General features: G+C 36.6%; 1 protein-coding gene across 4 annotated transcripts in view; it reads left to right on the plus strand.

Annotated features, from left to right (window-relative positions):
* SMG1 (SMG1 nonsense mediated mRNA decay associated PI3K related kinase) overlaps positions 1-18,136 on the plus strand; it is a 68,677-nt gene that overhangs the window by 7,282 nt on the left and 43,259 nt on the right. For 2 of the 4 annotated variants that reach the window (XM_072878647.1, XM_072878648.1), the window contains exons 2-9: positions 2,637-2,800; positions 6,874-7,029; positions 12,363-12,499; positions 14,748-14,806; positions 15,561-15,774; positions 16,591-16,716; positions 16,811-16,883; positions 17,574-17,671. In XM_072878647.1, coding sequence (XP_072734748.1) covers positions 2,637-2,800; positions 6,874-7,029; positions 12,363-12,499; positions 14,748-14,806; positions 15,561-15,774; positions 16,591-16,716; positions 16,811-16,883; positions 17,574-17,671 — 1,027 coding nt within the window. Of the gene's footprint in view, positions 1-2,636; positions 2,801-6,873; positions 7,030-12,362; positions 12,500-14,747; positions 14,807-15,526; positions 15,775-16,590; positions 16,717-16,810; positions 16,884-17,573; positions 17,672-18,136 lie in introns of those variants that run through there. The other 2 variants (XM_072878649.1, XM_072878650.1) reach the window with 2 other exon arrangements.

An 18,136-nucleotide genomic window follows, 5' to 3' on the forward strand; every position in this document is an offset into this window, starting at 1 on the left:
GCTTCTGGTGTGAATCTTACTGCAAGCTTCTTTCAGTTCAGAATCCTCCTTCAAAGCAATACAGACCATAGCAGCCAGTTGGGTCACAGAACCTAGCTCTCTGGAAACAGTATCTTTCTATGAAGTGTTTTTTCTCCCCCTTATGAAGAGATGGCAGAAACTGTTGGATATTTAAGCTATACATTTATTGTAGTGGGAACAATGTTTTCAGTGGCAACTATTGTTTCTTACACAGGATTGATAACACATTGATTGATACACAGGAGAACAATTATATATTTTTAATAAAATTGTGCTCACCTTTTAGTTGGGTGATAAAAGCGTGAACAGGTTAGCTTGCAGAAAGCTGTTCCCAAAGACAAAACAAAGTGAGTGTGTGATTTTTTTCCCAGGGAAACAATAGGCTTATGTATTTTACCACAATGGAAAATTTTACAAAACATTCAAAGGCTGTGCTGTGGGAAGTGAGGTTAGCTGAGAACACGTGTAGTCCTTCAGTTGATTGGAATATGCAGAACAGTCTTAAAAATCGTATGTTTAATCAGCTTGCCTTCAGATTTAAGAATTTCAGACTTAATGCTTGACAATTGGAGATGATGCAGTCTACAGCACATCACCTTAAAGAAAGTAATGCTCTTTGGGGAGGTACACTATTAAGAACCCATCAGTACTTAAATTTACCAATTGAAAATTTGTCAGTCTGATTGAAAGGCTGAAATAATTTGAATCCTCTGTAATAAAGTCTGCTGTTCCTCAAAGTGAACTGGAAGTCTCCTGAGGTTTTAGGACAGGGAAAAAATCTGGGGCCTCTGTAGCTGACTGGAAAATTTGCACATGGTGTGGCACATTTAAAGTTCATACCATTTGAAAGTACAGTGCAGAACTTCATTGTTGTTCAGCATAACTTAGGTGAATGGTGAAGGTCCAACTATGTAAGTATTTCTACAATCCTAGTTGACTATCATCAGCAAAGACTTTTACTAAGGCTTTGCCTCTTGAGTAGCATAGCTTGTTTTATAAAATAGTCCAAGCAAGTGCTCGACAAAACAGTAGATGTGATGCCACGGTGAATACTGAATGAGGAAGAGTGTCTTATTGTGGATATCTAAAGCTGAATTTGCCTATAGAGCAAAAGGGAATAATACCTGCTAAGCAAACCTAGTGTCAACCTTTCGCTGTGAGAATAGGGAGAAAGCACAATTTTCTTCTTTTGAACCCTGTTCCAATTGATAGTATATTGTCTTTTAACATTCTCAAGAGTAAAATATGTGTGTGGGGGGTCTTTAATTCCAGTTGTTTTTGCAAATATAAACCCTCATGGTATTACTCTTCCAGTTGTACTGAGGACAGGCTATATTTGAAGATAGCAAGCGTTCAGGACAGCTTAAGTAACAACCGCTTTTCAAAAATTTTAGCTGTGTTTTTCCCTTTTGGCCTTGAGATGTATTTAACTCCTTTTCCCTCAATTTGTCTACCAGTTCTAATTGCAGTGTTCTCTTGAAAAGTAAAAATGAAAGACTTTTTCCCAAGAACATGTGGTGTTTGTCCTTATACAAATTGTAGTTAATTTGCAGGAATGGAAAGGAATGATCTGTCCTGCTTTTTGTTAAATAATCAAATGAACTATCCAAAGCTAAAAATAGTAGATCTTTAGAGTTTGCTTAGGAAAAGCCCTCTGTAAATAATTTGAATAGTGTGATATCAAACATACTCGAGTTGAACAAAATTCTGCTGATTTTTTGGTTTGGATGGGTATTGTTTTATGGGTTTTAATGTAAACCCTCCAGTATTGCTTGTAAGAATGCATTTAAAGTGATTGGTTGAGTTTAGGTTCTGAAGTCTCATGCGCACAAGTTTGGTATATTAAAGTTACTGTATTTTAAAAAATGAAATCACTTAGTATGTCCAGTGAGAAGAGTTGGTTTCATAATTTTCACCTTTTTCCTTAAAAGTTTATTCTGGGCTGTAAATCAGTTTTCTGATATGAGAATGGTTTAAACTTAATGCAGATTTTTTTTTTAAACTCACTTTTTATCTGCAAACATTTACTCTAAAGGATAAGAGCTCTTAATTTACATTCCAGGTTTTTCCACAATAAAGCCTGTTTTTTTGTTATGCAATTTTGGTTTTGCAAAAACTTAATATGTGATTCCTATATTGATTATCAGTTACATGCTAGTAACACCTCCATCTAATAAGTGGTTTTACATTGCTCAATAAGGCCCATAGCATATTATGTCAATGTTCATGTGTGGATTAGTAATGACTTTTACAAATGGTAGACACTGTATCGCCTAGCTGTGGTATATACCTATACCTAGTTGTATTTTATTTTTCACTTCTGGGAAGTAATTTGTCCTTATATAGGCATCCAACTGAAAAGAGACTTGAGAACGTCCTGAGAAAAGGTGCTGGCGCACTAGAATGCATTCCCTTTGCATGTTGCTGTAATAATTAGTCAATTCTAATACCAATGTGAATTTAACGTCACGTTTTAAGAAGCAGGTTAGATGTACAGCTTTTTTGACACAGGAAAATAAATTTGGGATTGTCATTTAAATATGTTGCATTTATAAGTGAATGTGAATCCCACTCCTGTTATACCCCTACATAAAAAAATATTTTTCTCTTTATAGAACTGACAGTGCATCAGCTGACCAGGACAATTTAAAATACTCTTCATCCAGAGATCGGGGCAGTTCTGCCTCCTATGGATTACAACCCTCAAATTCAGCTGTGGTGTCTCGACAAAGACACGATGATATCAGAGTCCACACTGACATACAGAATGAAGAAAAAGGTATACAGATTGCTGTTTCATGTGTAAATTGTGAGGGGACGTTCAGAGAAAGGCAGTAAACTTGAAATGGTGGAGACTTTTTTTTTTCCAAAAAAAGGCAGTGAACTGATGTAACTCATTGCCACAGTATCACTGTGTTGAGAGATTTATCAGGGATCAAAGAAATGTTGTGGTTGATGTGACTAGTGAGAAAAATACGCAGTTGCATTAGGAGAAAAATGTAAGAGAAGACTTAATGCATTAACAGAATAAGCACTTTTTCCTAAAGAATAGCGTTCTGTATGTGTCTGGTCTGCAAGTTTTAATTTCTTCTTGAATACTGTCTAGTGCTTCTAGTATTGAAAGTGGACTGCCTGATTAAATGGGCTACTAATATGATATATTACCTATTGCAGCTTTACTGCAGCAAACAGGAATCTTTGTTTGGGACTCAAATCTATATTTTGTCATTAATGGGAATTTCTGCTTCTATGTGCCTCAGTCTGACTTCATATAAACTGCATGATGTATGGTTCATATAAGTGGTTTTTTTTTTCTGGTTTTTTGGTTGTTTTTTTTTGAGAATGGAAATACTTTCTCTAGAAAATGGCTAAAAATTCAGAATCATATCTTTTTCATCTTTATGAAAAAGAAATTGTATTCTGATTTTATTTTTCTTTTTAATCACCAAATACAGGTATCAAATAGGAGGATTTTTTACTTGCAGAGTTACTTTTTAGACTATGTAGATCTTCAGGCAGGCCAGACTAAAAAAAAAATATCTCACAGGAATATTAGCAGGGGAGTTCTTGTTCAGGAAACTAAAAAGCATTCACACTCCCTCTACTTCTCTGCCCTGTAACTATCTGTAAAGAATTGCTACATCTTAGGGGAAGTTACAACTGGGTGTGCTGGTGCAAATTAATTTTTTTATAAGTAGTAGCTACTGTTAGTAGGAGGCAGGAGCATGAAACAGGCATTTGTTTATCTGCATACCTTGAGAACCTTAAGATTTGGTTAACTTAAACAGAGGAGCTGCTTAGAAAGTGAGTACATTTGTCAGTGTGTCTGCTAACATGGAGAGTTTTACTGTGTTTCACACAGACTGGCATAGTAGGTTATTCTTATACTTTGAAGTGTGCTAATATTTAAAGAACGTACTGTCAGTATAGTGAAATAGTAAGTTTTGGACAAATTCAGTAAGGTAGCTTGTGAAGTTGCTGGGAAAGTGCCATTTGAAAAGAAAAATGCACCTATCTCTCCCTCAAGTACTGTACCTTACAGGGCATGTCTCTGCTAGCTCAGCACTTTTAACTATGCTATTTTGTTCAGGTGTGACTTGAAAAGCGATGATTTTCAAGCGATGATTTCAAACCAAATTCCAAGTATCTCTAGTTCATTCTTTTTTTTTTTGGAGAAATTTGTAACCTTACAGATGCAGAATAGTTTCTTTGTTTACTAAGATTCTTCAGTTTATCTGTTGGAGTCTGCAGCATGGAATTTTCTTTTTAAGAACTTTTCTGTCCTGGATAACCGTATGTCATAAGTACCTAGAATCCTTGAGAAGAAATTCCACTGTGCCACACCCCCCCCCCCCCCCCCCCCCCCCCCGAGTTTCTGGTGTTGTTAATGAAAATGACTTCCAACTTGATAATTTCTGGAAGTTATTCAGGTTTGAAAACCTCCAAGGATGGGAGGTTCTGCAGCCTCCCTTAGCAGCCTGTTTAGTGCTTTACCACTCTCTTGGGAAATAATTGTTTTCTCATATCCAGTTCAAATTTCCCTTGCTGCAACTTATGACTGTTCACTCCTGTCCTTTTGCGCTGCATCTGTAAGATTAGTCTGGCTGTTTTTGTTTTTTTTTTAATAACCCTTCACGTTAACTACTGGAAGACTGCAATTAGATCTCTCCCCTTTGTCTTCTCTCCTTTACTTTATAAAACAAGACAGAGGGGTTGGAAGATGTAAGTTTTTAAAATTAAATAGAAGGCTCTTGGGTGCTCTTGAGTTCAAGATGATATTCTTTACATCTACTAAGGTCCAGATTACTTATAGATGAGATGTTCTAGCTTCCTGCAACACTTTCCTCCCTTTTGATTTGTAACTATGATGGGCTCAGAGTCCTTGCTGCTAAAAACATACTGCACTAGTATTTGTATGTCATGGTATCTGCATATTTATGCTAAAATTAATAACAGTGGCATAGCTGATCATATTCTTGTTTGGTCTCAGATTTAACATTTAAAGGAAAAAAGGATAGAATTTGTATATATTAGGATTTTCAAAAACTTTTCAGACCAGGAGATAACTGAAGTGAGTTCTAGTATAATATTTACAGCCTTATTGCCGAAAAACCTGGTTGCCCTGCTGTTTTTTAATTACTCTAATGACAATTTGTTTCATATTGTTACCAAAGATGTACCATCTGCATGTCAAGTGGGAGAATATAGGTTTGTGTTTAATTCATTTAAGGTAATGTCAAATACACTGTAGCAAATACTACATGCCTTTGCAGACAGAGAAAAAAGCTGGGATATTTTGTGTGCTAGAGGGAGAGTATGAAATAACTTTAAGAACTCCAATAGTATATGGTAGTATGTCTGGTTTTGATAGTTGATGTTTGTGGTCTGAATGCATGATTAGCTGACATCTTCAGTTAAACTAATTTCTTTGTTGCTTTGAATTTTAGTGATACACTTCTGTTTAGTCATAAATATAATTATTGCTGTTAGAAGTAATGTCCTTCATAGGACAGTGTTGGTTTGTTATGACAAAATAACGTTAAGGTGGCATGTATGCTAGTTTATGTTTAAAAATTTAGTTTAATGTTGTAAATCCAAATATGCACAAATTATCTTTACTGTAGTTGTAATTAACTAATTACAACTGAGACTTTGCACAGGATTTTCTGTAATGGTAGAGTAGTCCTGTGTGTATAGAAATACATGAACTTCCACTGGTAGTTCACAGCTGCTTTTTATCAAAAGCTTTGCCTTCAGGATGATACTCTTTACATCTGCTAAGGTCCAGATTCACCTTGATGTTTCAGCTTATTTTTTAATCCATCTTGTAGTTTTGACAGGCTGCCTCTTCTTATGGAGAGCCGCCTCTCCTTTTCCCCAGGCTTTCTTTTATACACTGATGCAGGTGGAATTGTGGAAATACTTTTTCTGAAAGAAGTCTTGCATATTTTTTGGTTGTTCTGGGTTTAATTTTATTGGTCGATTCTTCCCTGTCTCAGGCAGGGAAGGCACTTCAGAAAGCTGCCTGCACAGCTGCCTTGAAAGTGAGCTCTAATATGTTGAGTGAAGTATGGGACAGGCTCAGGGGACAGTTTCACTTCTCCACAGTACTGCAGAGGAAGAACCTGCCCCTCCAAGTGGTGTGACAGACTGGAAAAATCTTTGGTTTCAGCATTTGAGTATGTAAATTCTTGTGGCTCTAGGAGTAAAAATAATTTAATTACTCAAAATGACACTTTTATTTCCATTTTATATTATTACCAAAGATGTACCATGTGTATCTCAAGTGGGAGAATATAGGATTGAGTTTAATTAATTTAAGATAATGTCAGCATTAGTGTGTGAAAATATTGACTGTTGCATGTTTAGGGAGAGTTGTTCAATCTGTACATATAAATAATCTGTGGCTTTTTAAAAACCTTTCTCTTTTTTTTTTGGCCATTTTACTGAACCTGTGTGGTGGATTTATAACAGTGGAAATTTGATGTGCATAATCAAGGAGCGAGTAAGTGAATGTATCTAGCCATGTGTACTAGCAGTTTGACATGAAGAGCCTTGTAAAATACAGGGTCAAAAGTAATAATAAGAACCCCAAATGCAACAAAATTGATGTTAAACTTTGTTGCAATAGAGGTTTTTTCATATGCTTCAAAAAGACTGATTAGATTCTGAATATGTGACCTGGAAACTTACAGAGCATTACAAAACATTTTTGCATGTGAAAGTGAAAAAGGAAGCCAAAGAAGGTGGTAAAGGATAGGGCTGCTAATTTGCATATGAATTGAATAACTTATAACATACTAAATACATGGTCTGATAGCCTGTTTTAATCTCATGTTGGTTTTTCCACAGGTGGCTACAGTGTCAATGGAGGATCTGGGGAAAATACTTATGGTCGGAAGTCGTTGGGGCAAGAGCTGAGAGTTAACAATGTGACCAATCCTGATTTTACCAGTGTTCCGCATGGGAATCGTGCTTTAGCCACAAAAGACATGAGGAAATCACAGGGTAAGGATACCACAGACTTTCATGAAAAGAGGATCTCTTTTAGCAACCTCTCTTGTGTTCAGAATATGAAAAGTTGTTCACTACGATTAGGCAGTCTATATGGGTTTTATTTTTTGTGATATATGATTAGATGATGTTGATGGAAACTGTCATCTTGTATGTGCTGTTCCCTGCATTGAGACTTCCTCCATGAGTTAGGCAGATCTCTTGACTATATGGCTTATGCTATCAATCTTTCAATTTCCTTTAAATAGCTTTTTGAACCCGTATTCAGGTTAGCCAAATTTGACAAAGACACCAAGGGCTCCAAGAAGGAGAATTTGCTCTTAGATTTGTTGAAAATTGATGCCCGAGTAAAAAGTTGTTAATTAACGAGTCCCTAGTGTGGGAAAACCTGCAACAGTGAGCTCAACTGTTATCTGTTCTCGCTGGCCTGCAGGTCAACTAGTCATCACATCATACCAGCTGATTAGTCAGTAGATGTGTATTCCTGAACCAGCCACAACTCATGCTCCCTCTTGCTCAGCTGAGGATTAGAGGCCAGAGAGGAACTGGAGGCATCATAAGAATGTGGGCAGGGTCTTGGGAGATGCAGCGAGAGGAAATCTGGAGTTGCGAGAGGGTGCCAGAATGCTGGGCACGCGCTTTTGAGAAAGAAGGCTTCACTTTTCCCACTGTTTGGGTTTAAATCTTAGGTTTTTTTTTTTTAAAAAGAAGAAAGTTACTGCAAGGCCTTTTGAATGAAAATAGAAACTTTGTTATGACTAAGCACTGTCATTTATTGCATCACTTATACTAAGTGGTAGTTGAGCCACTGACAAAAACTGTGACTGCTTTATGCCGGGCACATTATAAACATAGGAGGACACGGTGTTTCTCGTCAGGGATTTATATTTCGGAGGAGACAAAAGGTGAAAGACGAGTGTTCAGTGTGCTTTGCGGGTGGAAGAACTGAGGTGCAAGTGGTGACATGACTGTTGCAAAAGCCTGATCTTTGGAACAGGTTAAACTCAGATTTTATGATCCCATTCTGGTGTCTTGATATAAAAACTACTCAGTCCTTTTAGTGTCTTAAATTATGTCTATGTAGAGGAAATAGAGAATTGTCTAACAGAGAACTCTGTGTAAATAATACTTCTGGTATGGGCTTGTGCATGAGTTTACTATTAGTTAGTACTGGCAGAAAAAATCACTGTTCTAGGTACGTGAGTACCTCTTTAATCCTTAAAATGTTAAGAACTGTAATTTCCAATGACTGAAGTTGCTGCCTATGACTTGTATGCCTCTGTACGTATTCTGTCCTCTAGATGTCAGATTTCAACAGTTTCTCCTTTTTAACTGGGCTATCTTTGTGATTGTTGTAGGTTTCAGCAAATCATTTTGATTTTTCGTATCTTCTTCAGAATACAGTGGGATTATGTTGCAACAGGCTCTTATTTTTTAAATTCTTTTATGTTTTCTTGTTTGTTAGTGTGTGCATTAAGCAATTTTTAAAATAGTTGTTTTCTGTGAGTGATTCGGCATGTGGCTGAGACCTTGCTGATTTTTCACAAAGTGGAGTCATGGAGGTGTTTGTTAAATAGTGCTTTGGTTAGTATAGCTTCAGTCATGCTCTTGGTTAGTTTATTTTTTTATTATTATTTTTAGGTTATGATTATGGCTCAACAGACAGCTAACACTCTCTCAGGGAGCAATGCGTTCATCAGATATTAAGTTCATCAGATATTAACTGAATAAAAACAAAGTTGCTTTTAGTAGAGAGTTTTGAACAGTACGTCTTGTTCTAGCAGCAGTTAAATGTGTCTCCTACCAGTAACCTTGGTGCTGGTAGTTTTATTTATACAGTTCTGGTTTTAGGATTTTTTTTTATATATAGGACAGCACAATCATATTTCAAAATAAGTTACAGTTTTCCATTAAGAGATTACAAACAAAAAGATAAACACAGAGAAGACAATACTAAAAAGTTGCGAGCTGTGGATTTAATTAATTCAAGTGTTGTACCTGCTGTTGACTTTTAATCTAACACTGAAGAGTCAAGCAACATTTTTAGGGACAGGAGGGGGGACTTTTTTAGGGACTTTGCAAAGATCTAAAATATCTTTGTAAAAAGTTATTTAGTAAAAATAATTTTCAGTGTTTTCCAAACCACTACATCCTAGTTTGCCCTTCAACAGCAGTATCTAGTGATGTAACCCAGCTATGCTGGTGTAGCTTCCCATGTGCTTGCTGAGTGACAGAGATTGGTGCGAACTGGGAGTGACAGAAGAGGAGAGATCTGTACTGTGTGTTCCTGGTCCAGGTTAGTGTTGGTAGAGTGCAGCTGTAGGAATATTGTAAAAAAGACTTTCCTCTTTCTCATGACACACGTCTGTTGTCTTGGAAAGGACTGTATTATGGGGTGGCCAATACATTGAATTATTCAAGGACAGATTCAAATTGCTGTTTTGAGAGGCTTCATACGTAGACAGTCTAATACTGAAATAAGTGTGTGTCGATTCAGTTCAGCTTAAGCTTTCAAGATACATTCAGTAATGTAGAACACAGTGCTTTCCTAGCAGAAGAGTTTTCACATAGAATTATTCATGAATAGCAGTTGCACTTTTTTTCTGTGTTAATTTCCATCGTAACCAAAAGAACTTTTGTTCTTGTTCGCATATGTTTTGTTTCTGAACTGTTTCATTTGAACTTTCAAAACAAAATTTTTTTCCCTGGTCTGGTGGCCTTCTACTACTGCCCAGGTTTTAAAGAAGATGATAGACATGGTACACCCCCGGGCAGGGTCTATTCTTCCTGTTAGTCCTTTTCTCTCTTCTCGAAGGCTGATCCAATTTTTTGGGTGGGTAACCACGCTAGGTCCATCTTCCTGAGGTTTGGCTATGTATTGACCTTTGGCAGGCAAGCCTTGGACTACAGCTGCTAGCTCAACTCTGGGCAGAAATACAAGGAGATCTTCGGATGCAAGTGATCATCTAGCAGGGATTGTAGTTATTAGTCTGGCACCATCACTCAGGAAGACCTCAGATACTGCTTCAGAAGGTGTCTTTGGTGATCATGATTCCTTGTATGTTTCTTGCCAGACACATGGCTTTTCATCCACTACTGAAGACTCTGGTTTCTGAATAAAGCAAGGGAAAAGAATCTTAATTCTTCCTAAATGGATATGTATGCCTTAGTCTTCTGTAAAATCAGTAACATCTTAAAAGAAGTGCTCTTCATGCCTGTCAGATAACATCTCAAAATGTCTTGTGTAGTTGTGCTAGCTAGGAACACAACGTAGATTTGATCCTTCAGACTCTTATTGCTATTTTAATGTTTGCTAAGCCTGCCTAATCCTTCAGAATGTCAGGTGCCTTTTGAAATTAATTGCTTAAACTGATGCCTGGCAAGAAACAGATTATCAAAGCCTATTTTATTCATACTATCTTTTAAAATTCAAAAAATACAGACATGAAAATAAGGTTGAGAATATTCTTCATGATTATGATATAGAAGACATGCTCTCCTGTAGATGATGTCGTGACCTATAAGAGTTACTGGCCTGTGGGTGGGTTCATAGGATTCTGTAATACACAAGGACACAAAGGTTTTTGTTTCTTAAATTTCTTTATTACAAGTTACTACGAATTACCACTAGTTAAGCAAGTATATACTTATGATTACTTACTTATATGCACACACACACATATATATATATATTATTCAAAGTCTTACCGGTACAGCACTTGCCAAACTTCTCCCAGGAGTGGGGCCAATTGATGACAGACAAAGTCTCACTTCAAAAATGACCTGCATCATGCAGCCTGGAGTCAGTCAGACATCCCCAGCAAGGGTCCGGTCTCTCCAGGAGATCTCATGTAGCAAAGTCTTTGTAGGGGGAGCTCTCGGAGAGAAGCTCCGTTTTGGGTAGAGAGTGAGTTATTTTTATATTGTTAGAGACATAAGGGGGTGTAGGACACAACCACCTAGAGCGACCGGTAGCTTTTACTAACTACTGTTTTTCACCTGGAGCAGCCAATAGATGATGCTGGTTTCTATTTTCTTGGACCAATGTTTGCTTTCCCAGTGTTTTCCTAGCTGGAGCAGCCAGTAGCTGTTGCCGATTCCTGCTTTCCCAGGGTGTTTTCCACCATTACAGTCTATTTTTCACCTTTCCAGACAATAAGCTTGTTGTTGCAGTTTCTTGGTTTTGCACTTATCAAGGGTATTTCAGGATGTCTCAGGTTCTTAGGTACCCAGCTGCCCTTCACGGATGCTCCAGGTTCCCAGGCTGGGTTCTCAGGCTAGCAGTTCCCAGGCTGGCAGACATCATATTCTGTCAGTATTTTTCCATTATAACCTTCCCATTGTTGCCAGGTTGCCTTTATGGCTGCTCCCATCAGATGACTGATGTGTAACATGCCAGAGAAGAAAGCTGTCTGTAGTTGTCTTGGGTGCTCTCATAAGAGTCATGGTGACTAAGAAAACCTCATTGTGTTCCATGAATCCTCTAATTTTAATCATCATGAAACATCTAATGTTAAACTTTTCAAAATAAACTTTGTTTCCTTTTTGCAAATGAAGGAAATGAATTATTCATATAAATTCATTGTAATTGGTACCTAAATCAGGTAAACTGAGTTCTGACCTTCACTGGTATCAACAGTGCTATTGGTCAACTTAAATGAAATGTTTTCTTAGGCAGATGCTAATTCTCCTGTATTATGATCCACTTAAATCAATAGCTACTGCACCTCTGCACACTGTATACTTTTGTTCTGCAGTAGAGGAAGAGTAGATCTATTTTCCTTTTCAAAGCAGAGCCCTGCTAGCTATCGGAGAACTACTCATAATCTTTCTTCTTGTGCCAAAATGACAGAGAAAATTTTGTTTCTTGGTAGTTGCTTGAGCTTAAGTCTGGTTCTTTGCTTCAAGCAGCAGCTTATTTTTTCCACAAGTTTTTCTTTAAATATTATTTGTTGAATTATTTTTGTTTATATATTCAGTCAGAAGTCTGTTTTAACCTTACTACACCCCTTTTTTTTTTACTTCCATTTATGTAGAAGGGAACTAAATCCAGGATTTGTGTAGAAGTAAAACAGTTCTGCTTAGTTCTGAATGAGTTCTACCCAGGTACTGGGCCGTCCACTGGAAGAAATTAAATATTTTGGTACCTAAATTAGATTTTTATATTTAATTTTCCTCATATTAGCTTTAAAACAGGATTTATTTTTTTACTTTTTTCTCAAATTACTATTATGACTTATTGAGTCCACAAATACACATTTCGGACAATACAGATACTATTGATCAAATTCTGTAGAGAAAATAAATAATCGCCTTTTCTTTTTCAGAGCGATCATTGTCTTATTCTGACGAGTCTCGACTGTCAAATCTTCTTCGGAGGATTACTCGGGAAGACGACAGAGACCGAAGACTGGCTACTGTAAAGCAATTGAAAGAATTCATTCAGCAACCAGAAAACAAACTGGTTAGTAATTTTTACTTTTCCATAGCACTGGAGTATTTCTCATTTTATAAAACTGTCTTTTTAAAAATCTGAGTATTGGGATATGTCTGCGAGGAGTATCTTATATACAAGGAATTTCCTTCCACAACAAAGGAAAGTGTATTCCTGGATTGCCTGTCCTTTTTCTGGTATTCAGGAAATTTTTTATTGCTTGATTACTTGTGACGTACTGCCTTAAAGCAAGCTACTGAATGCATGAGCTGAGGAATAAATATGGCATGCATGTGGGTTTTTTTGACTGGTCTTAGCAATATCCTCTGGATCCTTCAGCAAGAGAATACAGGAAAAAGGAAGTAAAACATGTTGTCTTGTTCAAGAACTGTTTCTGTATTTTAAATTAAAAATATGCAGATATTTATACAGTCTTGTGAATAGCTCATCTTAGAGTTACTCAGCTTTCTAGCTAAACACCTTTGTATGTGGATTCCCTTTTATGGGAAGAGAACAAAATAAGTCTTTGTTTTCATTACATCTTTGGGTTTTTTAATGGGTTGTTGAACTCTAATATCCTCAAGTGTTTCTTCAGGATTTGGCGGGGGGGAAGTATCCCACTGTGGGTATAAATTTTTAATATTATTTATTTTGAAGTGAAGTATTAAGAGTATTTTGTCTGACACATCTCCCCCACTGTTTTGGAGAGCTTAGGAGTTCTCCAGGTATTGAAAAAGCAGGAAGTGATGGTTTAATACCCTGCTGCTCATTTACAGACAGTGCTGTGATATTTCAGTTGAGGGTTATATGTCTATCCATACTTATAAGAAATTGGTTCATTCTCTCATATATTAATTAACCGGTGGTAATTGTGCTCTTTTCTATTCTGTGCACCTAGGTGTAAGCAGACCATGTGCAAGTGTAGCTAATACTTCAGCTTTTCTCTGAAACAAAATCCTTGTTAATACAAGGGTTTGGGGAGTAAATGCTTTCCACGATTTTTCCGTGGTTGGCTTTTTTTAATTACTTCCATTATTCTCAATGCATTATTTCCCCAGTTTTTTTGGTATCTTGGAACATACTGGAATTGCCACTCTAATATCTAACTCAGTGGTGACAAACTTTGTACTTGTTAGCAGTCAGAACATTAAAAGTTTGTCACTGAGAAACTTTTCTGTAAACTTTTCCCAGCTCACTAATGAGAACAAGGATCAGATGTCAAGTGATATCCACAATGTCAAGCCTAAAACTTTATAATGGACAGTGTTTAACCTAGCAGTAGCTCCTGCAGTTCTTGACATTATTAAGCATAGTTTGAGTTCTTTTCATTCTCAGGGTTGAAATGTGTGTTCAACAAAGTAAAGTTACTACAAGTGGCATTGACATGTAATGGCATCATGCTCCAGCTTCTCAATTTATAGATGCCTTCTCCTGTCTCTTTTATAGCCTCTTTTGCCGATACCAGGCACATTTTTAAAATGTCCTTGTGAGTTCTGAGGGGCCAAGCATGTGGACCTCTTTCTCTCTCCACCCCCCACCCCCCAAAAAAGAGTGGTGTTGCTCAAAACTTAACAAAGACTAGATAATATCCACTGTGTTAAAGACTAATATCTTTCTGAAGAAAAGAGGACAAACCTTTTTATTAACTTGTCAAGAAAGCTTCTTGTTAATATCTTATACAGTTGCTTCTAATGTATTATTTTGCAACTCAACTCACTAATGTGTTTGGGTTTTTTTAGTGCATATTAGGAAAACAAGTATTTTTGGTTATGTTTACTGAGAAACACTGGTTCATCAATAATGTTTCATCCCCCAAAATAGTACTCCATTTCTCGGAAAGTCAGGATTGCCTAAGTAGAAATTTTAATACTTCAGATTGTATTATCTGATTAATTAAATATTCTGCTGATACAATTAATTATTAGTATAGGAGACTAGGTCTTCAGTAGACGCTACTGATGAGCTGTACTGTGAGTCTTACATTTGTGATGTAATGTTATCGGCAAGAACTAAACTTAGAACAAATGTCGATAGCAGGCTGCCAGTGTTATTTTTGTGGCTACTGTAAATAAATATGAAATATAACATGTAGGATGATATTGCAGTATTGCTTAATATAGTTCATGCTAGTCTGCAGTGGCTGTGGAAAGCATAATAGCATTCTATTAGCGAACAGAATTGGCAGTAGTGTTTTTAATGTGGGTGTAAACAGGATCTAGTTTGCAGCAATTATCGTGCCATTATTATGCTTATGCTTTTTATGTATCTTATATTATAGGTACTAGTTAAACAACTGGATAATATCCTGACTGCCATTCATGATGTACTCAATGAAAGGTAAGCTGGAAAAACTAAGCAGTTTGAAGGCTTTAAAGAGGAAAAATAACGACAGTGTTAGGTTTGGATTTCAGTATAGAAATGGAGTAGAGGGGAGAAAGGTTGGAAGAAATTAATTCAGTAATTTTGCATGGGTGTGACATTGCAGTAACAGGACTGAACTGGGGGAGAGTTAAGACTCTCTTAAGCATATCAACAATACTGTTAGACTGTCTAGAGTACACTTCACATGGAGAGAATTGGAGTGCACAAGTGTGGCTTTTATGTTGTAGGTAATATGAAGTCTGTCTCGGCTATGTTTAATCACGTGGGTGTAGTAGTGTGCTGCTGTGGTTGTCTAGCTTGCAAATTGAACTTAAGTTTTTTTACAACCTGATCTAATTCATTTACATGCAACTAAGAGCTTATGCAGAGGGAGCTCAGGTGTGTGTGGGCTTTTTGGTGTTTAGTTCAGTGTTATTACCCAAAGTCAGCTGTATGTTAAGAATTTTCTTTCTTGGATAGTGTGTTGCAAGTAGAACGGCCTATTTATTGCATACTTTTATTCAAGTTGATTTATTCCATAGAAATAATACTTCATAGAATTTTGCAGATTATTAATTTTTATTTTAGCTTCATCAATGCTGCCATTAAGTAGCTTCATTCATGAATATATCTTTCTGCTTTATAAAATGTTTTAATTTGTTCATGGTTTCTTCTTTTCTGCTCGCATGTCTGGAGATTCCACATTTCTTTTTTCTCCCCCAAAATACAGTAGCAAATTGCTTCAAGAACTGAGACAGGAAGGAGCTTGCTGTCTTGGCCTTCTTTGTGCTTCTCTGAGCTACGAGGCTGAGAAGATCTTTAAATGGATTTTTAGCAAATTCAGCTCATCCACAAAAGATGAAGTTAAACTTCTTTATTTGTGTGCAACCTACAAAGCACTAGAGACTGTAGGAGAAAAGAAAGCCTTTTCATCTTTAATGCAGGTAAGACTACAAGTTAAAACAGGATTATTAATGATTTTTCCAGTGCGATGCTTGAATCAACTTTTTAAACTGGAATGAACAATAAGTAATGCTATGTTGACATAATAAGTAAATATAATTACAACTGGGAGGGAACTTTCTGACTGAATGGGATTCTTTGATTACATTGGAAAGGAATGTCAAGTCTTTGTAGGATGTTATATATTTTGATGCGACTTTTTAGCATATATTGCAGATCCAAGAGGAAGAATCTTGTTGAGACCAAAAAGAGAACTCAAGTGGAATGGTACACAAAACCCAAACTGATTGCTTCGTGCTACCTCCTATTTACAATTTCTAAATTGAATTATAATTAGATCTGAGAGGGAGTAGGATGTGTGCAGACAAATCTGGTCCCCTGGTTCAAGTTTTAGGGCCTGTTATTTTGGGTGTAAAACGACTATGTCCAGGTCTGTGCTCCAATTTAATATTTACTTTACAGAGCCAAAAACTTCAGCAGGAGAAACAGGAACTTAGAACACCTAGTTATTCTGTGGCTAAAGAATTAAGAAAACAGTGTCCCCAAGCCTTGAACTTGGGTCTGCTATATTTCAAGCAAATGCCCACTTGAAATGATTGTTTTCATGCAGTATACATGATGGTTTTTACATTTTTCCTTCCTTCAGAAAGAGTATTGAGATGTTTCTGTTGTTTGAATCAAAGTAGTTTGGTATAAAGTGTTCGTCACTGAATAAATCTGTGTGTCTAATATTGTAACTTTTTCACATGCTGTTTTTAATGAAATGAAATGTCTAGTGGCTTTGCTTTACTTTTTAGCTTGTAATGACCAGCCTGCAGTCCATTCTAGAGAATGTGGATACACCAGAGTTACTGTGCAAATGTGTCAAGTGCATCCTTTTGGTGTCCCGATGCTACCCACACATTTTCAGCACCAATTTTAGGGTAAGCTTACTTCGTCCTCTCTCTTTCTTTCTCGCATAGAAATGTTGGTGCCACAAATTAGGTAATTAACCTTTTTTTCAAAATTGCTTTCCAGGACACAGTGGACATACTGGTTGGGTGGCATATAGATCACACTCAGAAACCTTCATTGACGCAGCAGGTGTCTGGTAAGTTTAGCCAAAGAGTCCCTAGTGTAGTCCACTCTGGCTTCCAGATGATGTGGGTTTACTTACATGAGTCTGGTCCTACTGACATGGAAGTTGACAGAAAACCAAAATGAGTTTCTGGCTACATAACAAGAGACTTTGTTCCTAATTTTTTAGTAAATTTGCATTTGCCGTTTTGTGCTATATCTGGAAAAATGGGATGCTTTATTCAGGCTACATTTAAGCATCAGTTGTTTTGTGTAACTTTTAAACAATTTTTAATAAGTTTATAGATCTTAATATATTATCTGTGAAAGAATATATTTTCTCCTGTGTACTTCTAGAAAACCTTTCTGGTAAAGATATACTATACTGGCATTTAAGAAATTGGGAAACTTCTTCCTATAGCTATAGCAGTTGTCTTGGAGTTATTCACAGCAAGTCTGTTATGTTTCCTGTGTCATAGTCCTAGATTCTGTCCTTAATGTTTAACTGCTGTGGGGCAGGACTGAACCTTAAAATGAATTTGTCAAAGGGACAAAGGAGGGAAATACAATTTATATTTATTTTAAAAACAGCTTATGTTAAAATTTTCATGCAGATGACCTTCTCTTACCTTAGCAACTTTTACCTCAGCAATATGCAACTAAAATTTAATTTTTGTATGTTACCTTGTTCATCCATTTTAATTGCCCTGGTATTTTTATACAGGATGGCTGCAGAGCTTGGAGCCCTTTTGGGTGGCTGATCTTACTTTTTCTACCACGCTCTTGGGTCAGTTTTTAGAAGATATGGAAGCTTATGCTGAGGTAAACAAGACTTTAGGGTATATACCAGAGTTAACTGTTGTGGATTTCTTAATAAATCCACAGCTGTGATTCTTATGGATGTATTACATTTGTAGAAAATAAAATTAAGTGGTTTTCCTGGGGGAAAGAGGATCAAATTGCAGATCCTTAATATCCTTAGTATCTGCAGATCCTCCATGCAGATACTTAAGGCATGTACAATGACAATTCTACATGAATCCTCATGAACTACTTAAATAGTATCATAGCCAGGCTTTCAGCCATTGTTGATTGAGAATATCATGTTATAATAAAAACAATTAACCGAACAGAAATGCCTTCATTTTTAAAAAGCTGCAATGAAGACATTTCACGGTCTTTCCTTGGTATTTGCTCAAATTGTCCAACTTCAGAGTTTTTGTCCAACAACTTCAAGTTGTTTTGAAGTTGTCAACAACTTCAAAATTGTCCAACTTCTCAAATTGT

This window comes from Ciconia boyciana, chromosome 13, assembly GCF_034638445.1.
Source record: "Ciconia boyciana chromosome 13, ASM3463844v1, whole genome shotgun sequence".
NCBI classification, from domain to species: Eukaryota; Metazoa; Chordata; class Aves; order Ciconiiformes; family Ciconiidae; genus Ciconia; species Ciconia boyciana.